This window comes from Nesoenas mayeri (genome assembly GCF_963082525.1).
Source record: "Nesoenas mayeri genome assembly, chromosome: 18".
NCBI classification, from domain to species: domain Eukaryota; kingdom Metazoa; phylum Chordata; class Aves; order Columbiformes; family Columbidae; genus Nesoenas; species Nesoenas mayeri.
This window is the reverse complement of record NC_137566.1, coordinates 9719465-9735303: the sequence shown is the minus strand read 5'-3', so window position 1 is coordinate 9735303 and position 15839 is coordinate 9719465. Positions and strand designations below refer to the sequence as shown.

General features: G+C 51.7%; 2 protein-coding genes across 5 annotated transcripts in view; one reads left to right on the top strand and one right to left on the bottom strand.

The window, feature by feature from the left end:
* Positions 1–6589: 6589 nt before the first annotated feature.
* BRD3OS (BRD3 opposite strand) lies at positions 6590–6859 on the bottom strand (the record flags this gene model as incomplete). Its single annotated transcript, XM_080355807.1, has 1 exon — positions 6590–6859. One exon carries the CDS (start codon positions 6857–6859, stop codon positions 6590–6592), a length of 270 nt encoding a protein of 89 aa, XP_080211933.1.
* A 6468-nt stretch (positions 6860–13327) lies between these two features.
* Positions 13328–15839, top strand: part of VAV2 (vav guanine nucleotide exchange factor 2) — a gene marked incomplete at both ends in the record, with an annotated part of 113930 nt that continues 111418 nt past the window's right edge. For all 4 annotated transcript variants that reach the window (XM_080356169.1, XM_080356168.1, XM_080356167.1 and 1 more), the window contains one exon: positions 13328–13531. In XM_080356169.1, the coding sequence (XP_080212295.1) occupies positions 13328–13531 (204 nt within the window). The remainder of the gene's footprint in view (positions 13532–15839) is intronic.

Below are 15839 nucleotides of genomic sequence, written 5' to 3'. Positions count from 1 at the left end.
TCACTTACTGCCCATCACCTGAGATTTTAGACACAAACACTTAGACATTTAGGAGACGGAATTAGCAAGAATTTTATTCTTGCCTATATATATTTATATCTGTCTTTCACTGATCAGCATTTGGGTGCTCAGACGTGCATCTCCTACAGCTGACGTGTCTCTGTCCATGTCCTATCTGTGTAGTGACAATAACATACTCCCCACAGTTTGCTGTAGAAAAAACTCCCCCTTTTTTTGTTTTGGTTGGTGTGTTTTGGTTTGGTTTTGTTGTTTCAAAGCGCTGAGAGTGCTGCTGTGAGCCACTGAGATCCTCCTGGAGTTTGCTGGCTATCCTGGCTCCTTTTGCAGCCCCTAGGGTGCTGGGCCCATTGGCAGGAGGCTCTCGCGTCTTTGCAGATAGTTTCCCATAGTATTTGCAAGTGGATGAACTAGGGTGATTCTTACTGAAATTAATAGTTTTTCTTTTAACAGTGGAGTTATTTTTAGTTCCTATACTTTTTAAAAATTCTGCCCTTAACAAAAACTTCACCTAGACAGATCCTTAGTAATATATTTTCAGTATTTACTATGAGGAAATGTAATATGCACCTAATTAAGAGCTTAGGTTTTTTTTTTTTAAGGAGGTTGGGTTTCATCTGTGCTTCTCCTATTGTCTGAGACTCGCATTATCAAAACCAACTGATATTATGATTAATTGCAACCAAGTCAATACCGTAACAACTTGGATAAACAAGCTCCCAGTTTTCCCGGCTGGAAACCTTTTCCCATGCGCATTAACCTGAGCTGTGCCCTTAATGTAACGCAGTGCAGAACAAACCCAGCGGCAGCTCTCGTCAGCGTCACCGCCACCCGAAGCCTGGGGACCCGGCTCTGCAGCACCTTGGACATCGGGGACAACCAGGGTGCAGATGTTCCGCTGGGACACCGAGGTCTGTCCCCCTGACACCAGTGGGAAGGTGAGAACCAAAGGGCTGGGGACCAAGTGTGAAGTGATGGAAAGCGGCCTGGCCTGGGACTGTCTGCAGTGCCAGAGGATCCCGGGTTTATGTGGCAAACTTGTCCTTGCTTGGGGATTTGCGAGATAAACAAGCAACCAAAACCACCAAGGAATATGAAAAACCACCTGCGTATCTTTGATAACACCCAACTGCGACTTGGGCTGCTGTTCAGTAGTAACTTCTGTCGCCGTGGAACGCAGGGTGTTCCCGATGAAATGGCAGTTCAGAGGAGAAATCCGTTTCAGTGTGACCGTCATTTCAGGAAAGAAACTGGTGACTCTCGATTTCAAAATGTTGTTCTTACGCTTTTTCATTTTCACATTGTAGTGCTCGTTATCTCTGACGTGTCAGTAGTGGTGCCTCTTGTATATCCAGGAAAGAAGAGATGTTTTCAGTCCATAGTAAGTAGCAGCAGCCCTTAAACGAGTTGGGAACTGAAACAATAGAGCATTTATTTAACTGAGTTTGTATTGCATGACACGTCAGTACAGATGTAATTGAGAGATCTTTAAAATGATCAAACATTTAACATTTGAAATAACATTTTAAAACTTAAGAATTAAAAAAAGAAATTTTTATGGTAGAATTTTTCTTGAACAAACAAAGTTTAACTTTGTTTTCCAGGGGAAACTTCACTGAAATCAGTATGATTTCATATGTATACATATGCGCAAATAGTTTTATTGAAACTGTTTTTTCTGACGAATTCCTGTTTGGACAAAACAATATCTGGCCAGACCTGTTATCAATCAACCAGCATTACTGCACCTTTAAAAACTTTGTGGAACTTTATCTGATTGTAAGGTCAGCCTGTTCCTGGGGCTGGGTGGGAGATCCGCATCCCACGGGCTCAGCCCTGATCCATCCACTAAAGGAATCTGTTGCGTACGACAGTTTTCCACGAACCAAATGTTGTCTGTACAAAATCATTTCAGTTTTGTATTGATGTGATTTTAAACTTTCCTACCGACAGGGTTTGTAACTGTAGAACTGATATTTCAGGACTGTGTAACTGTTCTTTGGGAGGGTGTATAATAGTTGCACCCACACGCACTCACCTCTGCGTGTGTATTTAAAGATACAAACTAGTTACCTGGCGGGGGGGTCTCTGTCCATGTTCTTGGTGTGGTAGAAGCAGACTGCATTTACCTGCTCTAGTTCTTCGTTTTGGGGACTCTTAGACCAGTGTTTAATTTTTTCCTTGTTTTGAAAGGAATGGTGTTTTATAACGTTGGGGTTGGAGCTGAGGGGAAGGGGTCGGGGCATGACCAAGAAAAACCACAACCTTTTAGTACTGGATTTTAAAGAGACACGTTCTCAAACGAGCAGTTACCACTAGGGCTAACTGTGGGCAGGTTCTGCATTGTTGAAAGGAAATTTAGGGTAAGGTTTCATTACACTACAGCAGCATTATCTTGTAAAACAATGGGATGCATTTTTTTAAAGAAATGGTATTTGCATATCTTTTTAAATGTCGTTTTTAAAAAGAAATAAACCACCAGCTAGGATTTGACACGGGCCACTTAACTTATCCCTGATGCTGGCATAACCAATCCAGAAAGATTTGTTGTTGTATTTTTGGTTTTGTTCTTTTTTTGAGATTTTTTTAATATTTAAAAAAAAAATGTTACTTTTCTGTATGATGTGCATGCAAATTTGCCGTAACTCTTTTTCTTACAACTTTTTAGTGCCATTTCTAGTATATTCCTGTAAATGTCAGTTACTGAAAAGAAATGAGTCAATGTAAGTAGTTTAGCTTGTTTATTGCAATTGCTGGCCTCAAACACAACAGAATTTTAAAAAAGTTAGAAGGTAATCTTTGATGTTACTGGTAATTATGGACCCTGGTCCTGGGTATTTGTTTTGTTTTCATAATAAAAAGAAAAACTGTTTTGTGTGTGCAGTTTGATCCCATATTTTCCCCTCTCCTCTCCCTTTCCTCACCTCCTCTTCCAGCTGTTGCACTTGCTCCAGTTAAACCCGTAGAGCTTTGGTGGAGCAGTTGGATGTGGAGAGTCCTAGTGCCACAACTATTGAAATAGTTCAGAAGTAATTTTGCAAGTGCGGCTGTTGGTGCTGCTGGAGTGTTACGTGAATGGGTAAAACTGCCTTCAGAGCAGGGGTGAACCTGGGGCCTTGGGGTCTCTGAGTCCTGGTTTAGTGTAGACGTGCTCTAAATACACCTTGTTGGTGGTGAGAGCAACACTCACCTGTTTTAATGCACCAGGGCAGCCAAGGAAGGACTTTTCCTAGAAACCTACAGTCTGAAGGGGTCTTGGATTATGTGAGAATTGCATCTGATTGAGGTAAGTTCAGCTCAAGAATAGGTGACATTTTCCACGCAGGTGTAATGCTGACCAGTGTCAAGCCACCAAGACCTGAAGGAGGAACCAGCTGGGGTGACCAGGACATAGGAGATGGGGCTGGTCACATTCACAGCAGAGTCTTGTCGTTACTGTACGGTGGCCAAGATCTATTTTAGTCATTGGAGAGGGTTCAGGTTGGGTTTGCTGTTGAGTCTCTCAGATGCATGTCTGACGGCTTATTTGTAAGGTAAGGGTTACAACAGCCACGTTTCCCCAGGGTTAATCTTTCTCTAACCCTGTTCCTGCTCACTGGGTTTAAAAGCCATAATGTCGCTGAGGTTTCAGCAAACCTGCTTTGCTTAGTTGTATTGAAAACCCCCAAAGGAAACGTTTGTTCAACTTGTCCTTTAAAAATCTCCTGTGGGGCAACCAATGTTTACTTTAGCACTTACTAATGAGTTACATCTAGGTATATCAAGCTGCTTCTGACAGACTTGGAAGAGGCTGAGGACAGGGAAAACACAGCTGAGATTCGGCTCACGCCAATATCTGTACGGACAGAGGTTGTGTGACATCCAGAGCCTGTCCTTGTCCCCCGGTGCACCTCTGAGACTTGACAAGGGCTCCTGGGCTTGAGAACCTGGAGGAGCTCCCCCAACCATGGCCAGTCTTCACAGGTAACGTGGTGGGACTCACCCACTGCCCCAATAATTCCTATTGGGAGAAACTGCATCTTCTGCCTGGGTGGAACTGGGAGTGAAAACAGCTGCATGTGCCAAAGCAATTAACATGCAGAAGACAAACAGCTGCTCCTGATGATGCATTCAAACCATTTTAATGCACTTTATCCAAGAGGCTACGACAGCATTTTAAACAAGTGCATTGACACTACACGAGTGGTTTACAGAAATGCTCAGAGCAGCTACTCCACAAACCTGTGACTAATAAGGACACACAGATACGGAAATAATACAGTCACGGTCACACAGAGATGGAAGAACAAGTCACACTCTTCCTGTATTGTTGTGTCTAGCTTAATCCTGGAAGAATTTATGCACATACTCAAGTTTTTATTCTTGTATAGTCCAGTTAATGTTTCAAATAACTTAATTTTGGTTTACCAGCCGCATGAACAAAAAGAGACTGATTATACCCAAAATAATAAACTTTCTGAGAAAAAAAAAAACAAAACAAAACACAAACCCTGATTTTTCTATAAGAAAAGAAAATGAACAGCTGGTTTTGGGGATGTGCTGTTCCCTCAACTCCCAGAGTTTGCACGTTCCCCTGGGCTGCAGGGAAGGCCCTGAACCCACCTCCTGCGGTTCCAGGGGAGCTCTCGGTCCAACCTCCTGCCCGTGTCTGTAAATCATTGCCTGTTTGCTCACAACTGAGCCCCGGGTGCTGCTCCACCTTCACCTGCTCGGCGCAGGAGCTCTGCCACGGCTCCTGTGTCTTGCTGGTTCTGTCAATCTCATCTGATGCTTTTTCCCCAGTGGAACGACGTTTATTCACCAAAATACTTCCCATCCAGAGCTAGTCCTGGCAAGATCTATTTGACTATTTGAGCGCGCAGAGCAATGTGCAGGTTTGCAAAGCGCTGAGGCCCATCAACAGGTTTAATTTTATGAGCACGCACCAAACGTCAACACATGCATGAATAGTACTTTAAAATACAAAAGGAGCTGCCTATAGTTTGCAGTGACTACACGTGCCACAGATCAGGGCTAAGGACATCAAACCTCTATGATCTCGTGTTAAAACAGGTTTGTTCTGCTCAGCAAACTCGAGTGTGTATGTTCTACCACTTAACCCACACGAGAGAGGTGGAGAAGGTTCTTCACCATCTTAAAAGAAAACCTAATAAAGTGCTCAAAAAATGCAAATGATGTTTTAGATAAATATAATAGAAGTAATGCCTGTGCCTAGTTTTAGGCAGGTAAATAATCCACACTGAAGTCAACATCAAATACTGATTTGCTCAAAGTTAAGCCTATACCTAAGCGCTGCTGGATTAGGCACATGTGTGCAGGGGGACGTCCCAGGCAGGACATAAAGGGAGTCTAGGACTTAAGCCCAATATTATACTTTAATGCTGAACCCTGGGCACATAATTAGCATCCCTGGAAGTGGTACTACTTTGTTTTTAATACAGGTTTAGGGACTTGCTGGGTTGAGCTTCTCAGTTTGATCTTGCCTTGAGCAAGTTAGGGATTCAGCTCTAACAAAACAACCCAAAAGCAATCTCTGTCCCCAAGAAGTGCAACTGTAGTGTTTTTCCCCCTTAAAACCCCTCAGTTGGCTGAAACAAACACTCCCAGACACAACTTCAAAAATACATGCACTGAATCTACTATCCAACCCAAACTGGAAGATAAACTCTTCCAAGCTACCGCGTACATTAAAACTTAAATGTGAAGCAAACTTCAGTGAACTGTTTCCTTCTGCAACAGATCTCTGGGGGCAGGTACGGACCGGGGGGGGAGTTTCCTTACGTCCTTTAGCAGATGTATTTATAGTGGCTTCCTTCCTGGTGCTTTCCTGGGCCTGTCCCTCCCTTTCGGGCGGTTCACTTGGTGATCTGTGTGAATTCCTGTCTCTTATCACCATGATACTAAACTGTGGCACCAGAGAGGGCCCTTTGCTTTGCGCAGGATGGAACTGCAGCGCACTTTTCCTGCCAGGTGTTTTGAAGGCTCAGGTGAAACTCTAAACACATTCTTTCCCTCTTCTCACCTACAATAAATCCCTTTGTTATCTGGTTGTAAGAGACCACTTCCAGGGCAGTCGGTAAAGGGAGGCAGGGCAAGGAGAACATGTAACGGCCGGGTAGTTTTGCAGGTCACCTTCCTAAAACCTCGGCCTCGATGGAAACGATCTGCACTTGCCTCTTTCCCACCAGAATTCACAATGTGTAAGGACCAGCAAGTCAAAGTGCCTGCCGGGGACGGCTCCCAAATGACAGCGGGTGTTTCTCACGGTACACAAGCCACTTAGAAGCAACACATGGTCCAGCACGGGCCCTGCCAAGATGCCAGGCAGCAAACACAAGCTCGTGAGTTCCTGAGCGAGACTGGTTTTGCTACACACACTCAATGACATGCAAAATCTGGTACTACCAACAGTGAAAACAACCGTAAACCTCAGACAGCCCTTCTGGCCTCATCCCACACACGCTGCTTTAGCCACAGGTCTGTTGCGAGGATGGTGCAAACCCATCTCTCCCAGCTTGATGCAAGTCTGGTTTGTCTCCACGTGTGGCTTTCTAACGCCAAACCACCGAAATTACATAATAGCACAAAACTTCGATTGCCCCGTGTCCCTGGAGACATCTAGCTTGTTTTTGTCCCGCACCAGGATGGCTTCGTTGCCGTACTGCGAGTACCACATACTGCGACTGCGGCTCAGGTAAGTGTTGGGAGGCGCCGACTCCAGTTTCTGCTGCTGCTGCTGCCAGATGAGCATGGAGGTGTCCCGGTACCGCAGCCGCGCGTAGCCCTCGGACAAGGCCTTTTCAGGCAGGGGCACCCTTCCGTTCATCACCTTGTCCGTCATCTGCTCAGGGGTGGCTCCGAAGGCGAGAGCTCCTTCCCGGCAGCTCCAAAATACACCCCACTGGCTCAGTCCAGGTCAGCTGCTGCTGCTTCGAGCTCAAGGAGAACATCCCCAGGGCCACGGCTCTCGCGACCCACGAGCTGTTGGTCGGTGAACACACCGCTCAGGAGAGGGAGCAGGGGTACCCGCACCCAAAAACCACAACTGGCAGCCTGGCCTTGCTTAAATAACAAGCCAGGATGGCTGAAACCTCATCCAGCGGTGATGCCGCTACGTGTTTCATCTTGCAAAGGGACCACACGCACGCGAGCTGCTTGTTGTTGACAGTCCCTGGAGCATCTCGGCAGGCGCGAGCGGTGGCTCCACAGCGCGGGCAAGACGGGCTGAGCGGCTCTGGACGTGTTTTGCTTCCCTGAAGAAAAGCTCTCGAAGCTCTAAGGCAGGCCTAAGAGGTCAGACCTAAGAGGTCAGCAGCACCCAGGCCTGTGCATGAGCTCTCCAGCGGTGCTTCACGCTGATGCCAGACTGACGGACAGTCACGTACTCAGGGATGCAGGAGAAGATGCCGCCTCCAGCCCCGGTTACGGTACCCGAGCTGGGGTACCCATCGCCTCCTGACGCCCCGCTTCAAGGCTTCAACCTGGTGGCACAGAGCGGGTCACCCCGAGGCCTGGCAGCGGGGATCCCTGCCCTGCGCGGGCCCCTTTCTCAGCACCACCGTGCCCCCCACCGCCCGCCCGACCCCCGGGATCCCCCGACCCCTTCCACGGGCACCGCGCACCCGCCCCGGCCCCGCGGGGGCTTCCCGCACCCTCCTGCCCCTGCGCGCCCCCCGCGGGGCACCCCCACCACCCCTACGGACCCCGAGGCTCCCCGCACCCCCCACGCGTGTCCCCCGCCCCCGCCGGCGCTGCCCGGCCCCACCGTTGCTGCCCGGCCCGGCCCGGCCCCGGCGCCGCTCGGCGGAGCTGCCGCGGCGGCGCTTCCCGAGCGCATCACGGCGGGAGGAGCCAGAATGGCCGCCGGGGGGGCCGGGGAGACCGGGGGGGCCGCGGGCCGGGGCGGGCGGCAGCCTGGGGAGCGGCGGTGGGGATCCCCGAGCGGGGTGCGTGGGACTGGGACATGGCAATGAGCATCCCGAGTGGGGTGCGTGGGTCTAGGGCATGGCGATGGAGCATCCCGAGTGGGGTGTGTGGGTGCTGGACCCAGCAATGGAGCATCCCGAGTGGGGTGTGTGGGTCGGGGACCTGGCAATGGAGCATCCCGAGTCGGGGTTTGTGGGTCCGGGGTGCAGCAATGGGGCTCCCCACGCTGGGTACCCGGCTCCCACGGGTGTCAGCACCCTTTGAGTGCACAGAACATTTTAAAGGGACACCCAGCCCTGCATGTGCAGAGCCCGTGGGGGGCACGGGGGCTGATCAGGGGAGCCTGTGGTCGCCCACCCATCTGGGGCTGCCCTGGGGAGAGCGGCCGCCAAAGCTGCTGAAGGTGCCAGGTCCCAGCCCTGGCATTTACAGCCAAGGCAAAGCGTGTTGCTGCCTGGTCCCCTTTCTGGTGGGTGACTGGTGTAGCAGCCACTTGTGCTGGGAGGGTGCGTGGTACCTTCACACCCCTTCAGTTTTCTCAGGCTCCCCAGTGTGTGCCTGTTGTGGGCTGAAGACAGGTAGGGGACACCCCGTGTGTGCTGAGCCTCATGCGACTGTCGCGGTGACAGTGGCATGGGCACATCTATAGGGTGGGCTGCGTGGAAAAGGAGCGTGACTGAGTGCTCGTCATCAGTCTGCTCCAGCGTGTTCCTCAGCCCAAATGTCCCCTGGCAAGCACAGCGAGAAATATGTTTTGAAGACAGCTGTGGGGCTTATTCTTTTTCTGATGATGCTAAATTTAAGCTTCCAATCTTCTTATCTCCTGTGAACGCAGCGCCATCTAATCTCCCTTTAAGGACTCGATACACTTATCTGTTGCAGAGCTACTCGAGGCGCTGCTGCTGTTCGGCTTGGCCCTCATGGACACAAACAAGATGCAGTGGTTTGGTTCTGTGAGACAGAAGGCACGCTGCCATTCCCCGTTCCCAGCAGATTTAGACCAAACACAAAGAGGAAAGAAAGAAAAAAGGAAGAATGAATACACTATTAAAATGTTTACTATCAGGAATGTCCTGACTTTGCTGCTTAATCCGCCTCCCTCTAGCACGGGGGAGCCAGCCCAGGCCCCACCTTGTGGAAGCTGCAGAGCAAAATGCAAAGTTATTTAGTGAACCAGGTTTAGTTTTGTGGCATGGATGAGGTGTCTTGGACCTCTCTGAAAAATTACCGGGGCTGTTATCTTCGAACTCAGAGCATAACAGAAGAAGCCAGTAAGCGGAGTGGTTACACTGCTAAGATAAGGCAAGAAGGACTGGAAACTGCAGGACTCTGAAAGCCAACAGCTGTCTGCCCATCCACTTGAGCCTTCGCTGTGAGTCCTCAAGACATCTGCCTACAGGACCCTTCCCAAATAAACCCTGGAAGCAGCAGCAGTGGAACAGATGAGGTGAAACCCGGCGCTGCCCGGCTGATGGTTTGTTCTTCTCCTTCCTCCAAGGAAATCTCTGCTTTGCTTTTCCCTCAGCCCCACCTCTGCTGTAAATCACAGCTGCAGTACAGAGCTGGGCTGGGTGATTTTCTCCTTACTCAGCTCCTTAGGACTGTGATAACATTTGCGTCTATTGGTGTTGATGGGAAAGCTGTTGGGAGTGGAGCTGGTGGAGGAAAGCTAGTGGGTCAAGCTGTCCTGGCAGCACGATGATGGTGTTGGGGAAACGTTATCACTTGTATTCAGCACAGCTGGGGCATCCTGCACCCTGTAAATGAGGTTATTCCACAGCAACATGCCCAGGGAACCGGTGGCTCCACCTGCTTAGTCCCCAGTTTGGGAGCCCTTTTGCAGTGGAGCTGCACTCACAGGTGCTACTCACCAGCATTAGTGTTTTCCAGGCTAAATAAGGAATGTTTGTGGCTGACTGCCCCCCCGTTACACCCATACAAGAAGAGAATCCAGTTCACCCCTCCTGCCAGCATGGGGTTGTGCTGGGTTAATTTTCCTGCTCTCCCTTTCCACAGCAGCAGGCAGTAACCCCCATCGGTGCCTGGGGAGGAGGAGACGTGAGCTCCTGTTAGCGGGAGGATAATTGCAATGACTCCTTCGAGGTACAAGTTGTCTGGGCAGGTGATCCAGGAAGAGAATTATCATCTGTACCCAACAAATGTTGGTAGATTAACACGACAGCGCTTCAATAGTTGTGTGATCTGTCCCGCGCTGATGACGGAGCGAGAGCTGCTGCTGAGCAGCATGTTCACCGGGTTGTGACTTGTGCATGTTTCCTAAAATAGTTGGTGAAAGGAGATCACAGAATCTAAGGGCGCGATGTAAATGGCACGTAGGCTGGACGGGTAACTGCTGACAGCTGCTGGTGGTGCCCGAGCTCTGCGGTGACAGCAGCCGTGACGGCTCCTGCTCTGGGGACCCTGGCTCCAGCTGGTGACAGATGTCCACGGCGTTTGGGACAGGCTGGTGCACACTTGGTCTGATCCAGAAGGTGGCAATGGCAATCCACAGACTCTGGCTGATTTGGAGATGGGGAGTTCTTGGCTCTTCAGAGGGCTGCTCCAAATACATTTTGCTGTGAAATGTGGCCATTTCCCACGTGTGTTTTGGTTGATTTGTAAGGTACAGTCTCGTTGGATGTGTTTGTGCATTTAAGTCCTTCCTTCCTTCCTTCCTTCCTTCCTTCCTTCCTTCCTTCCTTCCTTCCTTCCTTCCTTCCTTCCTTCCTTCCTTCCTTCCTTCCCATTCTGCGCTGGACTATGATGTTCCCTAGCACCTCTGTGATGTTCCCAAACAGCCGCTGCTTCCCCAGCCTTGTACCCCCTTACACCCCCTCTGTCCTTGGACACAGTCACTGAGATATTTGGGGATGAAGAAGCCTGATGTTCCTTCTGTTACCATCTTTCTAGTGTGTTCAGTCACCTCTCAGGCTTCTCTCATGCAAGAAAGTGATAAGAGCACATAGAGCGAAGCTGGTTAGAAGCTCCACGCTCGGTCCCCAGCAGAGGGTGGTGTCCGCCTCTGTGTGTGGGTCAGCAGCCTCAGCCCTGGCTGTCTGTCCATCCCTGGCTGTCTGTCTGTCCCTGGGTGTCATTCCCAGTAGTACCAAGGGGCACGAAAGCACCGACTCTAGCACAAAATTCAACCTCTTTACTGTATGCAGGCTCCCTTTTAGCTCCAGGTACATCCTGAAAGCAGCATCTGGGTCCTCTCCATGCACCCCGTCCTGTTTCAGGACATTTGTACAATCCGCAGCTCGCAGCCCACACGTGTGTGTGTGGGATACACGCTCTTCACTGGGTCTTGTCTTACAGGTTTGGGGTTGTTGGGTGTTTTTTTTTCAGCTGCTATCAAAAATATCTCTGCCATCAGCTGTTTTGATTGTTGCAGAGGTAGGCGAGAAATGTATTTGCTTCAACACCTCCCACACAGATGCTGGCTCTGCAGCTGCAGTGATTGTTCCTAAGTGTCCAGGGGCCAAGTATCCTTTTTATTACACAATAAAAAAGCCAGACTGTAACTAGCAGCTTTAATTATACGCATATAATAAACTCCTCTGTCGTCCTCTACCTACAGACCTGACCTCACAAGGCAAACTAGCACAGAGTCAACCAAAATTATCGCTGGCAGGACTCCACTCCTTTCAGTAGCCTCGTGATTCCTGCCCAGTGGGTGCTGCTGGAGACCTAACGAGTGGCTGGAAAGTAAGGCTTCATGGAGAACTATTAACGAATGAGAAAGGTATTCTGAGAAATCACCTCCGGAGGGTATGGGGAAGTGTGGATTGTGATCAGCGTGCTCCTGCATACGCCCAGGGTGCAGCTCCGATTGCAGGATCGGAGCATGTGGGTGCTGCTCCCTCTTGGATCGTGCTACACGCACCCTGCCCTGCCAGGGGTGCAGCGGCACTGCACACAGCCAGATTGGGTGCCAGCACATCACGCTAAAATAAGTGCCTCTGTGCTATTAAAAAGCCTACCAAACTTTCCTTGGAATATTGAACAATTGTTTTTCATTCTTTATGGGGGATCCTCCTTCCTACATTGGAAATGAAGGATCATGCCAGTAGAGTTGCGCTTTCTTCTTTATCTCCGCTTGGCTACATTTGGAAGAGATTAGCCTTGCATTTGTTTGACATCCAGGTTAATAGCTTCCCTTCGTCCCAGGCTCGGCTTCCGGTCTGGGCTTTCTGGAAAGCCGGGCTGGAAATTAATTGACAAACTCTGGGGAGAGGATCTCGGAAGAAAACTCAGAGCAGATTTGAAAAGAGGCTGTTGTAAACTGCGCTGATTTGGATGGAAGCCACCAGTGAAAATCAGAGATTTTTCAAGAGTTTTGCTGCCAAGGAGTTAATGGCTGAGAGTTGAGGTTTTTACTAAATACACTGGTAATTAATTACAGGAGTTGCCTTCACGTTTGGAAGTCGAGGAATACGAGAGCTCCTGCGCTGTTTGCAACCCAAACATGAGCTGGAGAGTGGGAGTGCACGGTCAGACAAAGCCCGGGCTTGTGTGCGAGGGCAGCGGGAGCTGAGGGGCCCCGGCCGGGTCCTGCCCCCCCGGCGAGCTGGGGCCGTGCGTGTGAGGGGCGGTGGGACCGTGGGGGTCCCGGGGAGGGGGGGGGACACCCCGGTTACGAAGTGGTGATGGCAGCTCCGTGTCCCCGGAGGGTGAAGCAGCAGCGCGGCTCGGCGCGGTTTTCCCGGAACACAGAGCGAAACGGCAGCGGCGGGAGAGCAAAGGGATGCAAAGAGGAGAAAGGGAAAAAAGGGAAGGGGGGGGGAAGGGGGGGAAGCCAAGGCAGCGTGGAGCGCACCCCGCCCCCTGCTCCCGCAGACAAAGGGGCGGCGGGGGCGGCCCGGGAGCTCCTCCCGCTGCCCGGGGCGGGCGGGGAAAAGTCGCACCCGCGGCAGCGGCGTCCCCAGCGCCAGCTCCGCGCCCGCGCAGGTGGGGCCTCTCGGCGGCTGCTGCAAGTTTCCTCGGGGCAGGGGGACGAAGTTCCGCGGGGGCGGCCCCGCCGTGCCCGGTTTCGGTGTCCCGTTTCCCCCTTCTACTCCGCTTTGTTCCCGGGAGGATGCGGCGCGCCTAGCCCGGCCGAGGCGGTGGGGCCGCAGCGGGGGCAGGGGCAGCCCTCCGCCGGAAAACTCCGCGCCGCCCCTCTTCCTCCTCCTCCTGCCTCCTCCTCCTCCGCAGAGCCCCGGCACGGAGCGATGCTTCCCCGGGCGGCGGGCGGCGATGGAGCGGGGCGGTAGCGCGGTGCCGCGGTGCAGAGCAGCCCCTCGGGCGGCCGCCCGCTGACCCTGAGCGGCGAGGAGGAGGAGGAGGAGGAGGAGGGGGAAGGCCGGGTGTGTGAGCGGGGCGGCGGCCCCGTCGGCCCGCGGCCATGGAGGAGTGGCGGCAGTGCGGCCGCTGGCTCATCGACTGCAAAGTTTTGCCCCCGAACCACCGGGTGGTCTGGCCCTCGGCGGTGGTCTTCGACCTGGCACAGGCGCTGCGGGACGGGGTCCTGCTCTGCCAGCTGCTCCACAACCTCTCCCCCGGCTCCATCGACCTCAAGGACATCAACTTCAGGCCCCAGATGTCCCAGGTAGGGAAGGGATGGGTAGTTGGGGGACCCCCAGGAGCACCCCCTTCCCTGGGTGAGTGTGTTGCTCTCTCAAAACTTGGTGGGATGCGTGAATGCGAGCGCGTTTGGGGAGGGGATGCGTGGGAGACCGGCTGCTTCATCCTCCCCACCCCGGTGTGTAGCTCCCCGGTTCCTCGCCCGTCGTGCCCCGGTGGGATCCGCTTCCGCCCCGGAAAGGGCTTTGGGACGGAGAAAAAACACCCTAGGAAAGAGGGAAACATCCCTCCCTCTGTTCGCAGTCATCGCGAAACAAAAGCAAATGATACGGTTAAGAGAGAGGAGATGGGATTACTTGGGGGTTTTTAACGAGGCACTAGTTGGGCTTTGATGTGCTGGAGGAGCAGGCGGAGGGCGCTGGTCTGGAGAAGAAAACTTTGGCGGGGAAGATTAAAAGCAAAATAAGCAAATAAATAAAACCCCAAACCCTGGTGTTGTGCAAGGGTGTCCCAAGCCCGGCTGGACAGGGAGCGCAGCCATGCGGTGCCCGAGTCCCTGTGTGTGTGTCCCCCGGGCCGGGGCTCCCGGCGCCGCAGCCGCTCCGGGGCGATGGGTAACGGCGTCCCGGTTGAGCGATCGAGACCCGGCCGGTCCGGTAACCCCCCCTGCACCGCGCTGATCGTGGCTTCTAGGTCTGGGAACTTGAAAGCTCCCTCCTCCGAAGTGTTTCCAATTTCTGGTTGTTTTGGTGAAAGCAGGCTTAAACGGAAAAAAAAAAGGCAGTTCTGGTTGTTTTGGGTTTAAATGCTCTGCTTATGTTTCTGCAAGCCGAGCTGCGCGGTATTTGCATGGGAATCGGGAAGTGAAATCGATCAAGAAACAAATGAAACGGGGCACTTTGTCCTCTCTACCCGGCAGCCCCTGTGTTGATGAGTGGACAGCAAACCCTTGTCTTTTATTTTTGAACAACAATAGGTTTTATTGGTGAAAAGGAAAGGAAATGTCCTGGTGGGAAGAGCATGCAAGACCCTGTTTAACTTTATTGAACGTTCAAAGATAAATAATGTATAATGCTAACATGAATTCTGCATATGTGCTGTGTAAGCATGCCGCTTATCCGGCAAGCACCTTTCCCTTCTTCCGCCAGTTTTGTTCTAGGGTGATGGTGGTTTTTGTCTGTTTGGCCTCTGCACATAACCCGGGGTGTTGGGTGAGCTGCCGGGGTTGGGGACAGCCCATGGCCCTGAGCTCCCCTGCCAGGTGTTTGGGCCCGAAACTTGGAGCCGTGCTTTGGGGAGCAAAGTGTGTTTTGCTGTGTGCACGTGGGTGTGAGGCTGTCACAGCTGGCTTGTGGAGTTGGAGACCTTGGTCCTCCAAAGCACCGGCATAGGCAACCCCAAGCGTGTGGTGAAAATCAGCCTGTGTTGGTGTGTGAGACCTGCTGGTGTAAAGAACAATATGTCCTGATGCCTCTTCCCAGGGTGGAACGATGCTGTGAGGTTTCCTCTTAGCTTTCCAGGCTATAAACTGATCAAACTGTCTTCTGTACAAACTGATGTTTCCAAAAATAAACTGTCACACTGGAGCTGGAAATGCGTGGGGACTGGTGCTTTCTTAGAACATGCTGAGAATGGCATACTTTGCTTTTTTTTTTTTTTTTCTCCTTTCTTCTTTTAAGGAAACATTATAGCCCTACAAACCTAATTTTGTTTCAATATTTGCCCTGTGGGGAACTCAGAATGGGTTTTTAAATGGTAGCTGCGATCTAGGGAAGATCCCAGTGGCAGTTTGGAGAGGAGGCTCTTGCTGAGGCAGGTGTTGCTGGTTGGAGGTGAGAGTTTATGGCCCAGCTGTCCTTAATGAAATTGCTCTCTGCCTACCCCACCTGTCGGCTTTGCTGGTTTTGGGAGGAGCGTGAAGTGGCTGAATCAGATAATTTGGTGGTTATCTCTGCAAAAACCTGGCTGTGGGAGCAGAGTGGCCCAGCCTGGCCAAAGCTGAGCCCATGGAGATGAGCGGAGCCGTTGCCTGGTGTGGGAGAGGATGCTACAAGACTCAGCTTGTCCTCAGCCAGGATGGGACCCAAATCAATCTAGACTTGAGTCTTTATACTTGCTTGTAAGTATTCAGTGCTTCTCTGGCTATTCCTGAATTTGGGAATGTGGCTTCTCCCGCATGGTAGCAAAAGACAGGAGGCATCTTGCTGCTCTTCACCTCCTGTGCATCCTCAGCTCTTGCAGATTGGGTAGGATGGGGGTCCCTGGGGTGGGGACACACGTCCCTGCAGTGCCCCAGCCTCACTGCAGCTAGCAGGGAGCAGTTTAAGTCTCCC